General features: G+C 42.2%; 1 protein-coding gene across 7 annotated transcripts; it reads right to left on the minus strand.

Moving 5' to 3' along the window:
- Window positions 1-512: 512 nt before the first annotated feature.
- Window positions 513-16,229, minus strand: LOC122168142 (myosin-1B-like). 7 transcript variants are annotated; one of them, XM_042833218.1, is made up of 39 exons: window positions 16,026-16,229; window positions 15,794-15,937; window positions 15,542-15,698; window positions 14,954-14,981; window positions 14,737-14,851; window positions 14,565-14,657; window positions 14,381-14,444; window positions 14,196-14,294; window positions 14,004-14,107; window positions 13,771-13,909; window positions 12,535-12,653; window positions 12,285-12,434; window positions 11,571-11,741; window positions 11,097-11,403; window positions 10,795-10,800; window positions 10,688-10,761; window positions 9,913-10,000; window positions 9,700-9,817; window positions 8,861-8,984; window positions 8,639-8,775; window positions 8,282-8,537; window positions 7,120-7,362; window positions 6,770-6,946; window positions 6,537-6,682; window positions 6,357-6,447; window positions 5,881-6,270; window positions 5,647-5,773; window positions 5,134-5,252; window positions 4,626-4,822; window positions 4,282-4,465; window positions 4,038-4,203; window positions 3,754-3,878; window positions 3,262-3,570; window positions 2,918-3,121; window positions 1,989-2,114; window positions 1,733-1,903; window positions 1,542-1,646; window positions 1,204-1,299; window positions 513-665 (listed from the first exon to the last, which is right to left on the minus strand). In XM_042833218.1, the coding sequence occupies exons 1-39, from the start codon at window positions 16,227-16,229 to the stop codon at window positions 513-515; spliced, it is 5,826 nt and encodes a 1,941-aa protein (XP_042689152.1). The 7 variants fall into 7 exon arrangements, with proteins under 7 accessions (XP_042689152.1, XP_042689154.1, XP_042689151.1 ...); XM_042833220.1 differs by lacking the exon at window positions 10,795-10,800 and having other exon boundaries at window positions 10,688-10,793; window positions 11,123-11,403; XM_042833217.1 differs by lacking the exon at window positions 10,795-10,800 and having other exon boundaries at window positions 11,109-11,403.
- Between the last annotated feature and the right edge of the window lie 1,007 nt (window positions 16,230-17,236).

A 17,236-nucleotide genomic window follows, 5' to 3' on the forward strand; every position in this document is an offset into this window, starting at 1 on the left:
ATTAGCTGTAGACTGCAGCCTGCTTTTGTTTCACAGAGAACTTTCTGGAAGAATATGAAGCCTGCAATATTATTTTTCTTTTGCTATGTTATAAAAATATCTACCCATATTCAAACTCAGCCTCTGTGTAGCTGACTTTTCTGATACAATACTAATTCCTTAGAAAAAAATATTATCATATTTCTTGATTTTCAATTAGACTATTTTTTCCTCCATGGTTTTTAAATTGTGGATTCTTGCGTGTGTCCCCATTTTTGAAGTGGCAATTAATTTGTGCTAGTCATCATTATTCCCAATGCATTCTAAAAAATGTAAATATATTCTTGTTTAGTATACTTTTAAATGTAAACATAAGCAGTGTACATGCACTCTAAAATAATTACAACATGCTAATCATATGCAAAGGTCTCTACACTCTTTATTACCTAGACATAAGTGACAATTGCATAAAAAAGCAACACTGAGGTTTACATTTTATGCATGCCTCAGGTCACATTTTAGCCTTGTGAGCATCATTCCTCCCCTTCTATCTTCTTATGAATCTCCCGGCTCTTTGCTCGGAGCTTGTTGACCTGTGACTCTGCAATGTCAGCCCGCTCCTCGGCTTCCTCCAGCTCGTGCTGGATCTTGCGGAACTTGGAGAGGTTGACATTGGACAGCTCCTCCTGTACAGGGAGAGGGAGTAATGAAAACAACAGTGTGCTCATGGTGTCAGAATGCCTAATGAGTGGATGTTTTCCAAGATATTCAATTTTTTTTAGAAACAGTTCAGTATTAATAACTGCTCAGACAAAAATCCAAATGCTGGGCAAGCAGGGCTAACTTCAAAAAATGACAAGGAAAGAAGCTGTTAAGTGCAATATGTTTTTCAGAAGAGAAAAGAACATCATGGTACGGGAAAGGCCAAGACCTGAAAGGCCAAGCACATTCCCAACACAATCCATGGCAGGAGACAGTTTGGCAGCAGTTGCTAATAGATAGGGTAGGGCAGAAATTAAGAGATAGAACAGTAAACTGACACTTAGAGCAAAAATAGAGATAGGACACTGTAGTGTGTCCCCAAAGCAGCAGTTCTCAATCTTAAATTTTTCATTGCTGTGTCTTGCAAGAGGATTTAAAAAGTAAAAATTTCAAAAGCTGCACAGAAAAAAAGAACCAAAACAAAACAGAAAAGATTTTGGCTCATTTCAGAATGATACTTACAGCCTCCTCAGCCTGCCTCTTGTAGGATTTCACCTTCATCTGCAGCTTGTCTACCAGGTCCTGGAGTCTGAGAACATTCTTCCGGTCTTCCTCAGACTACAGAAAAGGGTAAGTAATAGTAACACGTCCTATCCTCCACCCTTAGATGAAACAAAGTTAGTAGCACTCCTCAGAGAGCACTGCTGTCCAGTAGGACCAAAGACAAAGACATATTAACCATGTCAATGAAAGAGAACAATGGAAAGAAATCACAATATCAAAGAAATTGCAATGTCAGTGTGACAACATTCAGACTTCATGAGAGAAGGATGTGTAAGAAAAAGCTTTTTCTGCCTTACCTGGTAGGTCAGCTCCTTCACCCTCCTCTCGTACTTGCGCACACCCTTCACGGCTTCAGCGCTGCGCTTCTGTTCAGCATCAACTTCCCCTTCCAGTTCCCGCACCTGCAATGAAAAGCCCATATTTGGAGCTTCCCTGCTATCTCTAACCTGGCGTTGCACACACTTGCACAAATACCAGCCCTACGCACCCTGGCCTCCAGCTTCTGGAGTTGCTTCTTGCCTCCCTTCAGGGCCAGCTGCTCTGCCTCATCCAGACGGAGCTGCAGGTCCTTCACCGTCTGGTCCAGGTTCTTCTTCATCCTCTCCAGGTGGGCACTGGTGTCCTGCTCCTTCTTCAGCTCTTCTGCCATCATGGCCGCCTGGAGGAGAAAGAATCCCTTTGTGACTGGAGATATTTGGGGAGAATGCACCCACCATGAGCAGTGGAGGCATGCCCCAACTCACATCGGTGATGGCCTTCTTGGCCTTCTCTTCAGCATTGCGGGCTTCCTGGATGGTATCCTCCATCTCACTCTGAATTTGGGAAATGTCTGATTCTAGCTTCTTCTTGGTGTTGATCAAGCTGGTGTTCTGTTGTAGAAAAAGTATACTGTGTTTTCTCCAGCAGATTTAATACACCATATTTAGTAAAAAACAATTTACCCACTTTTATATAGAGTTCTCTTCATATTTATATGAAGAATCTCCCATAAGTAGTTGTAGTAGAAGATGTCTGAAGAGCCATGGGATATACTCATAAAAAATGAAAATGGGTCTCATAATTATGTAAGTTCTCTAGAACTGTTTCTCGCATTTGACTCTGAATTTGCCAAATGTTTCCAGTTTCATCCTGGTGTTGATTATCTTATGTGTTCTGCTGAAGAGCATCAACATTTTGCTTCCATTACCTTATATCAAATTCAGAACACTGCAAAATAGTACCATTAGGTCTCATGGAATGCTGTTCTAATGGAGTGTCTGGGGTAGATTTTCATTTTCCTGTGGCTGTGATATGCTTCAATATTATAGAATGTACTCCATAAAACCTTTCCTACAGTTTGTGAGTCAACAAAGAGGGAATTTATACTTGCCAAGAAAAACAACATAACCTTCTCTTATTACTTTCAGTCTACTTGCCGAAAGCAATTGAGCCCAATCTACAGAATACTTACAGTGACTATGTTAAAAGATTAATTTTCAAATATTTCTACTGTAGCCTAATACTACAGCTCCCTGCTGTACCTGCAGACAAAAACTCACTTTTACTACTTCTTACTTGTACTTTAAACATCATAACATATAATTTACTAAATGCTATTTATGTTCAAGCAGTCCTTAGTTATTTTCTTTGTATGGAGCAAATATATGAACATTTATTACATTTATAAACAGACCTGGGTATGGAGGAGCTGCACACGCTCGCTTGCATCCAGAAGCTCCTGCTCAGCCACTTTCCTCGAGCGCTCCGTCTGCTCCAGGGCTGCCCGTAGCTCCTCAACCTCAGCCTGCAGCAGGTTTGCTCTGCGCTCCACCATGGCCACCTGCTCCTTCAGGTCCTCCTGTGACCTGAGAGCATCGTCCAAATGTATCTGGGTATCCTGGTTGGAGATATGAGACATTGTGAGGCACATTTTTCCTGTTTTGCGTTTTCTCATCAGGCTAGAACTGGTAAAATCGAATACAAGAACATTTTTACCTCTGTGAGAAATCAATCAGTACATCTTTAGTTTTTACATACCTTGAGCACTCCTTGTGTGTTTCTCAGGTTCCTTTGTGCTTCTGCAGCCATGCGGTTGGCATGATTGAGCTGGATCTCCATTTCATTCAGATCTCCCTCCATCTTCTTCTTCAGTCTCAGGGCTTCATTCCTGCTTCTGACCTCAGAATCCAAGGTGCTCTGCATGGACTCTACAATTCTGAGGTGGTTTCTCTTCAGCTGGTCAATTTCCTCATCTTTTTCAGCTATCTTTCTGTCAATCTCAGATTTGACCTGGTTGAGCTCCAGTTGGAGGCGCAGGATCTTCCCTTCTTCGTGTTCCAGGGAGGCCTGTCAATTAATTATATAATTGACAATATCAGTAAGTTTACATAAACTGTTCTGCTGAAGAATTTAATACACCATCATGTCTAATCGGCAAAGGAAAACAAAGGCTTCCTGTGTATCAATATATAATGATAAAATGATGCTCAATGTATTTTGTATACAAAAATTTATGAAATGAAGATTTACTTCTGCTTCCTCTAGAGAGGCTTGAAGTTCAGATTTCTCCTGCTCAATCTGCTTCTTGACTTTCTCCAGCTCATGAACTGCTTTTCCTCCCTCTGCAATCTGCTCCGTGAGGTCAGAAATCTCCTCTGTGTGAGCAAAGTTACATTGTAATACACCAGGCAAAAAAAAAAGGAATAGCCCTTGCACATTAAGGCAAAGACATCTTTGTAGATCTTCAGGCAAACAAACGTGGAGAGACACCGTTGAGAAAAAGCCCTGCTGAGAGCAGAGGCCTGTGTACTTACGGTGCAAGTTCTTGTTCTCACGCTTCAGCGTTTCCAGGTGGTCCAGGGACTCCTCATAGGCATTCTTCATCTTGAACAGCTCTGTGCTGAGGGAGCGAGACTCCTTCTGGGAGGCCTCCAGCTCAGCCTGCGTTTCCTCGTACTTCTGCTTCCACTCCGCCAGGATCTGAGGAAAAACAGATCGTGAGTTCGGATGCGACAATCATTGTGTGCCCAGGAAACACAGGCCTGGAGCCCAGAATACCTTGTCAAAGTTCTTTTGCTTCTTGTCCAGAGCTGCGCAGGCAGCATTTGCTCGCTCCACGTCGATCATCAGGTCCTCCACCTCATTCTGCAGCCTCTGCTTTGTCTTTTCCAGGGAAGCACATTTGGAGTTCACGGCTTCAACGTGTTCCTCTGCATCCTGCAGGCGCTGTGCCAGCTTCTTCCTGGGAGGTTGCAAGTACAATTTCCGTTGAGAAAGCAAATTCTCAGGTTCATAGGAAGCAGTGGTGTGCAGCCAGTATGTTACAGGCAGTATATTACAGTGCCCTCTTCAATTTTCCATTATTAGTTTCTGTCAGCCTTCCCCACTTTCCCTCCACATACTTGGCCTCCTCCAGCTCCTCTGTGCGCTGAATAGCGTCCGTCTCATATTTGGTTCTCCACTGGGCCACTTCGCTGTTGGCCTTGGACAGGGCACGCTGCAGCTCACCCTTGGCTTCCTGCTCCTCCTCATATTGTTCCCGGAGCAAGTCACAGTCATGGCGGGCAGACTGCAAGCCATGGGCCAGAGCGTTCTTGGCCTGTGGAGAGAAGTTGTAGGATGATGAAGAATAGAAATCTCTTGGAAAGTGTTCTGACTGATAAGCTATTGGACTCTTAATAATTGTTTTCGTGAAAATAAGGGCAATATATAGAATGAGGAATGAATAGCTGGGAATTTGCAATATCTTCCAAGGATAGGTGGCAGATATCAGGAAGAAAACAACTTGTGCTGAATTAACTATCATTTTTTTCTCTCTCAACACAATTTTTCTGTAATCTAGTATGTCTGCAGCACCTTTTGGTAAGGGGGATGCACTGAATAAAACAAAATTTTGTATAACCTCCTCACCTTTATCTCCTCCTCTAAATGCCTCTTGAGTTCCTCAATCTGCTGGGTGAATGCCTGCTTGCCTCGAGACAGCTGAGAAATCAGAGCATCTTTCTCCTCCACCTGGCGTGAATATTCACCTGGGAAAGTTTGCAGATACTTAGGCCTTTAATTGCCACTGATGACAGTGTTGTGGACGATTAGGACTGGGCTTTAAGACAATATATTTCAAATACATTGCTTTCAAAAAATTATAATATTAATTCATACATTTCTCCTTATAGGAGAGACAATTCTGTTGAACAGGCCTCATGTAAATTATAAGGTAAATTATACACTAAGTTAATCACAGAAACACACGATGATTTTAGGTTGGAAAGGGCTTTCAGATGTCGTGTGGTCTAACCCGATCTTGAAGAGAGCTCCCTAGATTAAATTGCTCTCTGTGATCCTCTCTGTGTCTCCTCTACTTTAAATGGAACAGACTCAACTCAGTCATTGTTCACTGACATAAAGGAAACATGAAAGTCTTACCTGATTCTGTATGTAGACGAGCTCTTTGAGCATTAATATCATTGATCATCCGTTGATGCTCCTCTTCTTTTGTCTTAATCTCACTCAGCTGATCTTCCAATGCTCGGCATGTCTTCTCCAGACTTGCCTATATGTCAGCATACAGAAAGAGAATTAGCAGTTCACACTCCCCACAAGGAGGTGGAATTCCACAGAATTCCAATGAGGCAACAAACCTATAAGGTATTGCTGTACCTTGGCTTTGGAGACAGACTCCATGTTGCTGGCCAAGTCATCAATCTCCATCTTCAGCTCACTCTTCTCCTTCTCCAGCTTCTGCTTGACTCGTTGCAGGTTGTCGATCTGCTCCCCAAGCTCCGCTGTGCTGTCCGCATGCTTCTTCCGCAGGGCGGCAGCCGTGGCTTCGTGCTGCAGCGTGGCCTCTTCCAGGTCACGGCGCATCTTCTGAAATTCTGCCTCACGCTTCTTGTTCATATCGATCTGAGCTGCCGTAGCCCCTCCTGCTTCCTCCAGCCGCTCACTGATCTCCTCCAGCTCCCTGGAGAGGTCAGCTCGATGCTTCTCTGCTTTGGCCCGAGAGGTTCGCTCTGCCTCGATTTCCTCCTCCAGTTCCTCAATACGGGCCTGGGGAGCATCAGGGACCCTTCACACCCATGTCCTTCTCCTTCAGATGTTTTCTGAAGGCCAGAAGGGAAGGACCAGAGACTTGCCTGCAGCTCCTTGATCTTCTTCTGCAACTGCATGCCCAGGGCTTGCTCATCCTCAATTTTGCTCTGGATTTGGCTGATTTCAAAGTCTTTCCTTTTGCACAAAACAAACTGTGTTAACACCTGAACAAAACCTCCTACGTGCACCTGCCCAGCACTCAGGTGTCCCACAACCTCACTTACTTCTTCAGTTTCTCATCCAGTTGCTGCTTATCATTTTCCAAATCCATTATGCTATCATGGGATAACTTCAGGTCTCCTTCAAGTTTCCTCTTTGCTCTCTCAAGGTCCATGCGCAGCTTCTTCTCTTGCTCCAGAGACCCTTCCAGCTAAACAGAATGGGATCATCAGTGCTCTGCCAGCCATGTTCATATATATAATAGGCATATATAATAGCCATATGCTTTTGTTCTTACATCATCCACTTGCTGCTCCAGCTTGGTTTTAGCTTTGGTCAGCGTATTGACTTTGTCCTCTTCAGCCTGCAGGTCATCCAGTGTCTGCTGATGGGCCTCTTGGAGGGCTTTCTTCTCTTTTGTCAGCTTGGCAATGTTCTCATCCAGGGCTGCCATTTCCTCTGTAAGGTTTTTCACCTTTCAGAAGAAGGGAGCAAGTATAATTAAAGCAAGTAGGTTCAAGACTCCTGAAACATTTGGACTTACAACCCTCTTGAGTCTTGTCCAACTCAAGACATTCTGTAATTCCAAAAGCACAAAAACACAAAATGTTCTTTATTGGAGTGTGAGCGACAACTTCTGCCTCGTACCTTGTTTTCAGTGGCATGCTTTTCCTTCTCAACCTTGGCCAACGTTAACTCCAGGTCATCTATATCTTTCTTCAGCTCTGAGCATTCATCCTCCAGTTTCCTCTTCTTGGCTGTCAGCTCAGCATTAATTTCCTCCTCATCCTCAGCCCGTTCTGTCACTTCCTTAATTTTGGCTTCCAGCTGGATTTTGGTTTTGATGAGCTGGTCACATCTTTCTTCAGCATCAGCCAAGGCATCTGCTTCCTGAGGGGAAAGATAGTCATTTTTTTCTATTTCCAAATTTTAGCAGGTTTGGAATAGTAAGGGAGTCATTTTGAAAAAGAAGCCATGGAATTTCTATTTTTTTTATCTTGTTGGAAATGTGGGGGTTTTTTTTAGTCAGAATTTTTTTTTAGTTCTATTTCATCCTCAGGTCTCCTCTTGTTGTATTTATAAATAAGATTTAGAAATATATAAAAAATCATTTTCTACTGCGGTCTTTGTTTCCTTTGCTTGAAAATTTGTAAGTGGGTATAATTGTACAGAAATCTTCTTGTTTTATGTTTGTGAAGGGTTTTGCTGGCATAACTGAATTTGAATTTGGTAAAGCAGTACATAATCTAGATGTAATTGTAGGCGGCCACTTGAATCTGACTGTATTCTGAAGCTCTGAAGTAGACTCTTTAATGCTCAAAAAATTGCCAAATGTTGCCAAAACTTTTGATATGCAAAAGGAGACTGCATACATTGTATGGGCTGTCAGTTGTATTTGGATGTAGAGGGTATTTGTGTCTTTCTGGAGTAGTAGTAGCTGCAGGAATACATGTGAGATACCACATATCATAAGAAATGTCACAAGGCTCTTTTTTTTTGACAACTGATTAAAGACAGACTTTATCATCAACTCTAATCTCTCTCCATTATCTGTATAAACCTATTCACTATTTTCTCCATCTGGGACTTATAATGTGAACTTACACGGAGTAACATAGCTACAGGATCTGAGACTTACAGAATTCTTCCCAAGCCGGAACTCCATATTATAATGGTGACAATGAATGTTACCTTTAGTGATTCAGGTTACAGTAGTTTTAAGACAGTTTTGTTTGCAGATGGGGGATTCTCTACTGTGAAAGAGAACTTAAACTTTGCTTGTTTTCCCCCTGGAGTAAATAATACTCACAGCCTGCACTTGGAGCTGCAGGTCATTTTTCTCCTGGAGCAGGGACACCATTTTCTCCTCCAGCTCCTTCCTCTTGGCCTCAGACTTTGCAAGCTCTTCTTTGGTCTTCTCAAACTCTTCCTTCATGTTGGCCATCTCCTTCTCAGACTCTGCACTCTTCAGCAGGGGCTTGATCTTGAAGAACAGCTTCATCCAGGACCAGTGCTTGACATTCATGAATGAACGAACGTTGTACTGGATGCAGAAGATGGACTCTCTGAAGCATAATTAAAATGTACACTGAATACTTTGAGTGTGATGAGTGGTAACACTTTTATTCAAATACAGTGCCTTTAAGTGAAGATGGGGAACACCTACCTCCTCTCCACCATTCTCTGGTACTCCACTCTCATCAGGAAGCCCCTGCACCTGGCCTGTGTGCGAGTGATGAGCTGTGCCAGCTTCTCATCCCTCATCTCCTCCAGGAGTCCCAGCAGCCCAGCTTTGAAGAACACCTGGAGAAATGGAATGTTGCAGCACATAATTTTCTGGTACTGCAGAGTACAGATACGTAGCTCTTCAGTCAAGCAGTATTTGTACCTTGGTGTGACCAAATTTGTACTGGGTGTGGTCCACATCGATTGACCCAAGGAGTTTCTCGGAAGCTTTCTTGCTGTCAATGAACTGTCCCTCAGGGATGGCACTGGCATTAAGCACCTTGTATCTGAGGAATGAAAGAAGATATGATTTAATGTAATCTCAAGTTGTAAGGTTATGCTGTTTTATTGAAATTAATGATATTCTTTGCTGCAGAATGAGCCTGTGGCATTCCATCCCTTTTTATAGATAACATTAATTATTAAGTCCAAATTCAACAACAAAATAAAAGTAAGTTTTAAAGTCTAGGTGTAAATAGAATGCTGATCTCCAACTATTGCATTCTGTTATTTTTGTTTCTCAAGTTGTGTTGTTGTTTTTAAATATAAATTTGCTAGACAGGAACATTGCCACTGTGTGAGTGGTAAGAAATTATTATTCCCTGAAACTATCAGATGATACAGTGTCTAAAGCATTCTGAGTTTGTAATTCCTGCATAAGAATTTTTTGCATCCAGGTTTCAATCTTCATTTTTTTAATCTTGTGAGGATAAGCTTTTGTAGCTCTAGTTTATTTCCATAGTCAGACACTTTGGCAAAACTTGATTTTTTGATGAATAAAAGTCAGTGATGACATCTGATGAGCCCTTTATTTCTCAACAGTTTCTCCTAGAAATTGTTATGCTGGACATTAATGTTGGTTTGGGTTATACATTCCAGCAATTTTCCTTTGTTTTAGATTTAATTAGGTAGTTTTGGAATTCAAAATAACCATCATTCTTAAGTAGTTAAAAAGTGCACTTAAGCAGTAAAGTTTCAATGGAGAACAGGAAAGAGTCTGACCTCTGTTTGAAGTCTGCATAGAGGATTCTGCTGGGGAATCCCTTTCTGCAAATTCTGATTCCTTCTAGCACACCATTACAACGCAGCTGATGCAGCACCAATTCATGCTCCATGGCACCTAACCAAATGAGATAATTATTTGGTATTTCATTATAAAGCATAGAGAATAATGGCTGCATCACGATAAGATTTATCTCTACTTCAGGTTTTTACCAGGAGTTTTTGTTTCATTGGGGATAATACAGCGCACAAAATGGGGGTGAGTGCTCCGTAGATTGGTCATCAGCTTGTTCAGGTTCTCCTGTAGAAGCAAGAACAAAGGTTTTTTATTAACAAATGTTACCTCTGCAGTTTTGTGAGAAACTGGAGCTGTTGTATAGGAATAATGGACTTGATATTCCCATGTAGAACCACACCAATTTGAGTTTTTTAATAGTTTTTAGTCTTGAAGTTCTGGTTTGGAGTGATGGCAAAGCTGTTCAGAGATACACATATTTTACTCAGTATAAAAAACTGTACAGGATGCCAGATCATATCTAGTGTTCAAATAAGGATGTTTCCATCTGCCTTACTCTCTGGAGAGGTGATAGTTGGTGTTGGTGTTTCCCTGTTGCTTTGACTTCATGTGTATAGCCGTTTGCAAAAGTATGTGCAGATCCAGACTAGATACTCTTTCAGGCAGACATCCATATCCACCATTGTCATTCCAGGACGGAAGAAGCTTAGTTCTGCTAACCCACGTGCATATAAATGAAACTGTAGTTTGACCTAGGCTACTTTTTCTAGTGTTCAAGGAAGGACTAAATCAATATTTATCTTTCCCCTGGCCTCATCTGGTGAAGTTAGCCCTTTCATGAAAAAGATGTTTTTGATACAAAGAAAAATGTTAACTGGTTCAGTAAAATGCCTTATGGAATTTAACTTGGAATGTCAGAATCTTCAAGAAGAAGAAAGAGAAAAATCAAGAGATAATTATGTTTGTACTTACCCTGAAAAGGGCTGATACAGTCTGGAAAGAAGAACCCTTCTTCTTGCCTCCCTTCTTGCCACCACCACCACTCTCTGAAGAATAGCCAAATAAGAAGGTATTAGAACTTTGAGCTGTAGAATTTTTCAGTGTAAAACTGCAAGAATCTTGGTCATATATAAAGATCAAACTAAGAAAGGAAACTAGGATGAGGCAGGAAGTAGAGAAAACATTCAGACTAAAAGAACAGAGGATCTTCAGGATTATCATGGCTGAGTGGGTGTCTGAGACAGATTCATTGGTTTTCCTTTATTAATAAACTCCAATCATGGAAGACCCTGCACAAAATGCAGTTTCTGAAGAACATTCTACTGATATTCACTGTTATCAGAGTTGCTAAATAAGAAAAAAAGAATTTCAAAGGACTGACCCGCTTCTCCGCCAGCAGAGGCAAACAGTAAGGCTAATGTCTTCAGGGATGATTTCTGGTACAGCCCCACGACAGTTTCGTTCAGGGGGTCCTTGTTCTTGTCAAGCCAGCCAGAGATATTGTAGTCCACTGTGCCAGCATAGTGCACCAAGGAGAAGTGGGCCTCAGCCTTGCCTTTGCCAGGTTTAGGTTTCTGGAAGTTGTTGGACTTGCCCAGATGCTGGTCATAGAGCTTGTTCTTGAAAGAGGTGTCAGTTGCCTTGGGGAACATGCACTCCTCTTCCAGGATGGAGAAGATGCCCATGGGCTGGGAGAAATATGAATACATGAAGAAAGAAAGCAGTGAGGAGAAGGAAAGTGAAAAAAATTTCATTCTGGCTTGCCTTCTGGCTCAAGACATTCTATCTTTCTATAATTCTATAATGCTATGATTTTATGATTCTTTTGTATTAGACATTGTGAATTAGAAGATACCTTCTCGATGAGCTCAATGCAGGCAGCCAAGTCCATCCCAAAGTCAATGAACTCCCAGTCAATTCCTTCCTTCTTGTATTCTTCCTGTTCTAGCACGAACATGTGGTGGTTGAAAAACTGTTGCAGTTTCTCATTGGTGAAGTTGATGCATAGCTGTTCCAGACTGTTGAACTGAAGAATACAGATAGAGTTTATTATAAAATAAATATGAAAAAGTGAGTATAAAGAACATCGCCATTTCCTTTTTTAACAAATTACGGAAGGATCTGCAAGTGGATCCTTCTCTACTCAGTCAGCAGTTTGGAACTTGTCAGGATGTCTCTGCTGTCATGCTGAACTTTATTCATATGTTTATGAACTCATTTAAACTTGTCAGTTTTGATATCTCCTGGACTGGCCCAGTTCAGTTAAAGGTTTTATAGTTAAAGTGTCACAAACCATCTAAGCACTGTCTATGGAATTTGTGTCTGTGCTTTACATACAAAATATTAATCTGCTGTTTGTAAACAGTAAAAACCCTACATTTATGAATGTCATTTGGCATATGTGCAACGCAACTCTATTCTCAGGAAATCCTTGTAGGAGTTATGATGCTTTAGATGCAATCTTAAAGAATCAAAACACTCTAAAAAGAAAAAAAACAGCAATTTCTTCTTAAATCCTTCAACACACAGTAGAGTTACTTGTAAAACTGTGTTAAAACACCACTCTTACATCAAAGATCTCAAAGCCAGCGATGTCCAGGACACCAATGAAGTACTGCCTGGGCTGCTTGGTATCCAGCTGCTGATTGATGCGAACAACCATCCACAGGAACATCTTCTCAAAGACAGATTTTGCGAGGGCACCCACTGAGTTGTATACCTAAACAAATATAGAATAAAAAGTTAACATCCACGATAAAAGCAGAAGTTCCACAGTTTTAATTCATGCCATATGTTTTCTGTCATCAGCTGTTTATTACCTGCTGCACGGTTTGACCCTTGGTCACATACTCATTCCCAACCTTGACACGGGGGTAGCACAGCGCCTTGAGCAGGTCTGCTGAGTTGAGACCCATCAGGTAGGCAGCCTTGTCTGCAACTAAAGAGAAAAAGAAATCTGTTGCTGGAGCACTAGGAGACATTAGTGTTCTTCTAAAATAACAGTGAATGACAAATCCAGTCCAGTTGAGAATTCTGATTTAGAAAAATACATATTTACAATTTATTGTAAGAACAATCCCCAGAAGAACATGTATACTGTTTGATTTTTTTTTCAGTGATGGATTATTTTGATTTTTATTGAATGAAAAAAATGATTTTGACACATTTATGCAAATGAAAATCAATAGTAAATGCTTTAAAAAAGAAAAAGGAGAACTAAGTCTGGGATGATAGTGAGAAATCAGAGATCCTTACAGAAGCAAATACAGTGCAATTTCTATCAGTGACTGCAGGTGAAGTAAGGTTAAAGACAGGATACTCAAGAGAGGAAAACGCTAAGGAAAAAATAATGCCTACAGCTGACTGAAGAGCAATTTTAAAAGTGCACCTTCTAACAGAGGTCAAAATATAGGCATAAAAATTTCTGCTTTTACTTCTACAATGGAATTTAGATTCAGACCTGTCAATGACACGGGGTGCAAAATGATTTGTCTAAGAACGCCTGAATAAATCATAGAAAATGTAAGAAGAAACCAGAGCATATTGATTCATGATTATTAGAAGAGTATTCTACTGTTTAAAATGGGACAGTGCTCTTACTGCAGGCATTGAAAGTTGCCTTCAGAACACGGGCTTCAGGGCAGCATCAGGATTCTAGCGTATTTTTACACGGAAACAACACCTTCAGGAGGTGACTACCACTGATGACAAATGACAGATAGCTGCCTGGGTACATGAACGTAAGTCAGTGAGCGCAGCGGTTCTTGGTTATGCGCCAGATGTAGAAAGCAGCCCCTCTTGTCTCTCTTCTGCCTGACTAGTACTATGTCAGCCAATGGAAATGTCGTTCAGGATTCCCTGGCCCTTGTATTTGCATAGTTCAAAGCAGTCTGCATCACCCACTGGTTTGTGTTCTTCCATAGAAGACCTCTATTTAGGACAGCTTTATACGCCGCAATAGGAGCATCAGGGGAAAACCGTGGGCGGAGTCAGTGACTCTGAAGAGGAATTACTGCCTGTATTAGCGAGTGTTTCAGTATACATTGTGCTGATACCTTCTGTGCCATCTGGCTCTGCCTGCTCTTCACGCTGCTTCTGCTTAAACTTCAGGTTGCCATAGTGCATGACAGCCCCCGTCAGCTTGTAAATGGCTGTTTTTTCATCAGGAGTGAAGCCCAGGATGTCAATGGCACTCTAACACAGGAAGAAGTGAAGAATGCTTAGCCGTAAATACCATGCCTGCTTCTAGGTCAGAGCCCACCCAAGAAAACTCCTGTGCACTGCTTACATCAGTGGCCATCAGCTCCTCCTGGTCATTAATGCTGGGCACTGTGATCTCCCCTTGACTCACATAGTGATAGTCGTATGGGTTGGTGGTGATCAGCAGCATCTCTGAGAAAAAGGACAGAACACGTACAGAATTGGCATGGAAAAGAATGAAAGAGATTGTTCAGTGTACTGTGCTTGGCGAAGTTCCTACCAATTAGCTCCGGCTTCTTGTTGGACATGATCTGATAAAAGATGTGGTAGCTTCTTTCCGCCTTGAGCTGGAAAGTGACCCTGGACTTCTCCAGCAGATCTGTCAAGGATGGAAGGAGAAACTTAGCACAAAAGGCAAGGACGGTCAGAAAGAACATGACCAATCAGGCCTGGAGAGTCTCTTACAAGTTTCAATGTCAGCAGAAGCCAGTTTGCCTGTGGCACCAAAGTGGATTCTGATGAATTTACCCTGAAAGAATAAAAAATAAGTGACATAGGTCCACCTTCCCATCTCTGACTGTGAAAATATTTCATTTGTTATGATGGTGAGAAGAAGAGTTGTTTCTTCTTAGGCCAGGCAACAACTTACAAAGCGTGAGGAGTTGTCATTCCTCACAGTCTTGGCATTCCCAAAAGCCTCCAACAGAGGGTTGGCACTGATGATTTGATCCTCAAGTGTCCCCTGAAACAGAAATCTTCTTGTTATGCTTCAGCTTAGAAAACAGTCTGACAGTTGCAGGGTCCTACTTTTAGGAGCTCACCTGCATTTTGCCCGCGGGCTGGTCCTCCTTCTTCTTATCCCCACTAGCTGCAATTGTTGCAAAGTACTGGATGACACGTTTTGTGTTCACAGTCTTCCCTGCACCGGATTCTCCGCTGTCGAGCCAAACAGAGAAGCAGAGAGCGTGAGGTCAGGTCAGGGAGAAGGTCCCCTTGCACAGGGCAGCCCCGCAGGGACCCGAGCGGGAGCGTACTTACGTGATCAGGATCGACTGATTCTCGCGGTCTGTGAAAGAGGCAAAAGGAAAGCTTAGCCACTGTCCTGAGTAGCACTGCACTGACTTGAAAGCAAAGCTGTAAGTTGGAGCTTCTTCACAAGCACTAATTCCCCGGGGAAAAGAAATGGATTGCTTCCATATCCCACAGTAGCAGACAAATGGAGGCATACAGCTGTCAGAGGCACGTGGTCCTCACACAAACTGTGTATCCTCTTGCCCTTCACACAGTTCTAGATTCAAGGAATCTAGACAAAATGCCTACCTGTGTTCAAAGTAAGCAACTGTCTAGAGCAATAATGCCTTCTCTTCCATCATTGGATAAAAGCAACAAACTCTGAGTCCAGCTTTACTTCTGCACTAGGAAAACGTAGGATTTGGTACAACGCAGTGTAAATAGCACACAGGGTTGAATCTATGTGTGTATCTGGTCCAGCTCATCTTAACATTAATTCTTCGTTCACTTGCTGTCATACAGCTCTGTGGTGTTTGGTGCTGGTTTGTCACATAGCGCAGTATGAGCAATGGGGCTCTTCAGTTCAGATTGCATTGGAGGAGATCAGGCACTCACCAGTCAGCATGAACTGATAGGCGTTGTCAGAGATGGAGAAGATGTGTGGAGGGGCCTCCTGGCGCTTTTTGCCTCGGTAGGCCAACACCACCTCCGGGTTGTACACCGGCAGCCACTTGTAGGGGTTGACAGTGACACAGAAGAGGCCCGAGTAGGTCTGCGAGGAAGGGACACGGCACGATGGCTTCCACTCAGCCTGGCACAGCAGTCCTCCCCAGCTACCAGCCAAGGAAGAGAGCTGCTGGTACTTACGTAGATCATCCAGGCTGCATAACGCTCTTTGAGGTTGTACAGCACAGCGGGTTCATGGAGGTGGGTCATCATGGCCATGTCCTCAATTTTATCGTACTTGGGAGGGTTCATGGAGAAGATTTGATCTTCCTTCACAGTCAGAGTCTGCCAAAGAAAAGACAAATCCCTGCATGTCAGCTCAGAGACCACTGTGGGAATTAAATTCACATTGTATATCTTGCCTTTTACTCACCTCTCCAGCTTCAGTCTTGACAGTGACCTTCCCGGATTCTTTGCTCTGGATTGTGCTTTTCACATAGGATTCTTTAGCATGTACCACAAAGACAGATGTCTTGGCATCAAAAGGCTTGTTCTGGGCCTCGATCCTCTCCTTTTCTGACTTTCGGAGGTAAGGAGCTGCCTCCCCAAAGACAGCCATCTCAGCATCTGATGACATGGCTGCGGTTTATGCAATTCAGCGCAGCAGGGGGCTGAAAGGAACAGATACACCAAAGTGCTGAGTGATGGAAGAAATTCCTTTGTACTGGACATCACTTTACTGTGTTCTTCTCTATCCACTCTTGAGTTTTCCCTCTCTGTCTAATCTGTTTTTCCCCTACATTTACGTTCAATGTATTTAGATCTCAGATGTAATAGAGTTCTTTGATTTAGATGATTTTTACTTTCTTTAGTTCCAGTTTTCATGTTCCATTCTTTAGAACTATTAGATTTTCAGTATCCTACAGTGGAAAATCGCTGCAATTTTGGGTCCTAGCAAGATGTTCTCCTGTGCTAGAAATTGGAGCTCTAGCTTTTCTTGTTTTCAGCCTTCTCCTTTTGATCTGATCCTTTAAGATTAAGCTGTACCAAAATAAGGAAACTTTTCAATGCAAAATATTCAGAGCAATCTGAGAAGTGTATCTTCTCTTTCATGAAGTTCTATTCACAGGCAGTTTCTTATTAATATTTCTGTTTGGTAAGAAGCTAAATATTTCCCAGCATGTATGGTATGTTTTATTAAAAAAAAAAAAAAAAAAAAAAAAGGTGCTGTTTTAGACAGCAAACCCAGCTAGAAATTCACTGCATTAATTTTTACTGATCTAAGGGGTTGTAGCAAGTGCCCACATAGCTGCATAAAACTCTCCTTGGTGGGTCTATTCCTATGAATATATAAATCAGAGTCTTACCTCTTGTGACAACAAATGGCTCGCAGGCTGGATGCTGGTCAGTGCTGAAAAACAGAAATAACAGATTTGTTCTTATTGTTGCACAGAATGCCAAGGATAAACCACAGAGTGAAAACATGCAAGTGACTTGAAAGAAAATTTCTGCTGATAGAAGCAGCCCTTTGAGGAAATCATTTCCACAGGCAGCAGGAATGCAAAGGGATTCTGCCAGCACCCAGTCAACTATATTCCTACCTGGAAGGCTGGAAGGTTTCTGTAGAGACAGAAAAGGCTTGTC

This window comes from Centrocercus urophasianus, unplaced genomic scaffold, assembly GCF_019232065.1.
Source record: "Centrocercus urophasianus isolate 14NV4802_14NV808 unplaced genomic scaffold, USGS_Curo_1.0 seq_41, whole genome shotgun sequence".
NCBI classification, from domain to species: domain Eukaryota; kingdom Metazoa; phylum Chordata; class Aves; order Galliformes; family Phasianidae; genus Centrocercus; species Centrocercus urophasianus.

Bases quoted from the DNA above. Each gene is read 5' to 3' on its own strand.
- LOC122168142 (XM_042833220.1), bottom strand. From the start codon at position 16,229: ATGTCATCAGATGCTGAGATGGCTGTCTTTGGGGAGGCAGCTCCTTAC. The intron at 14,982-15,541 runs GTGAGTGCCTGA...CCTCTTTCACAG, and splicing joins CTATCAGTTCATGCTGACTG to ACCGCGAGAATCAGTCGATC. The intron at 6,683-6,769 runs GTAAGAACAAAA...CATTCTGTTTAG, and splicing joins TGGAGCAGCAAGTGGATGAT to CTGGAAGGGTCTCTGGAGCA.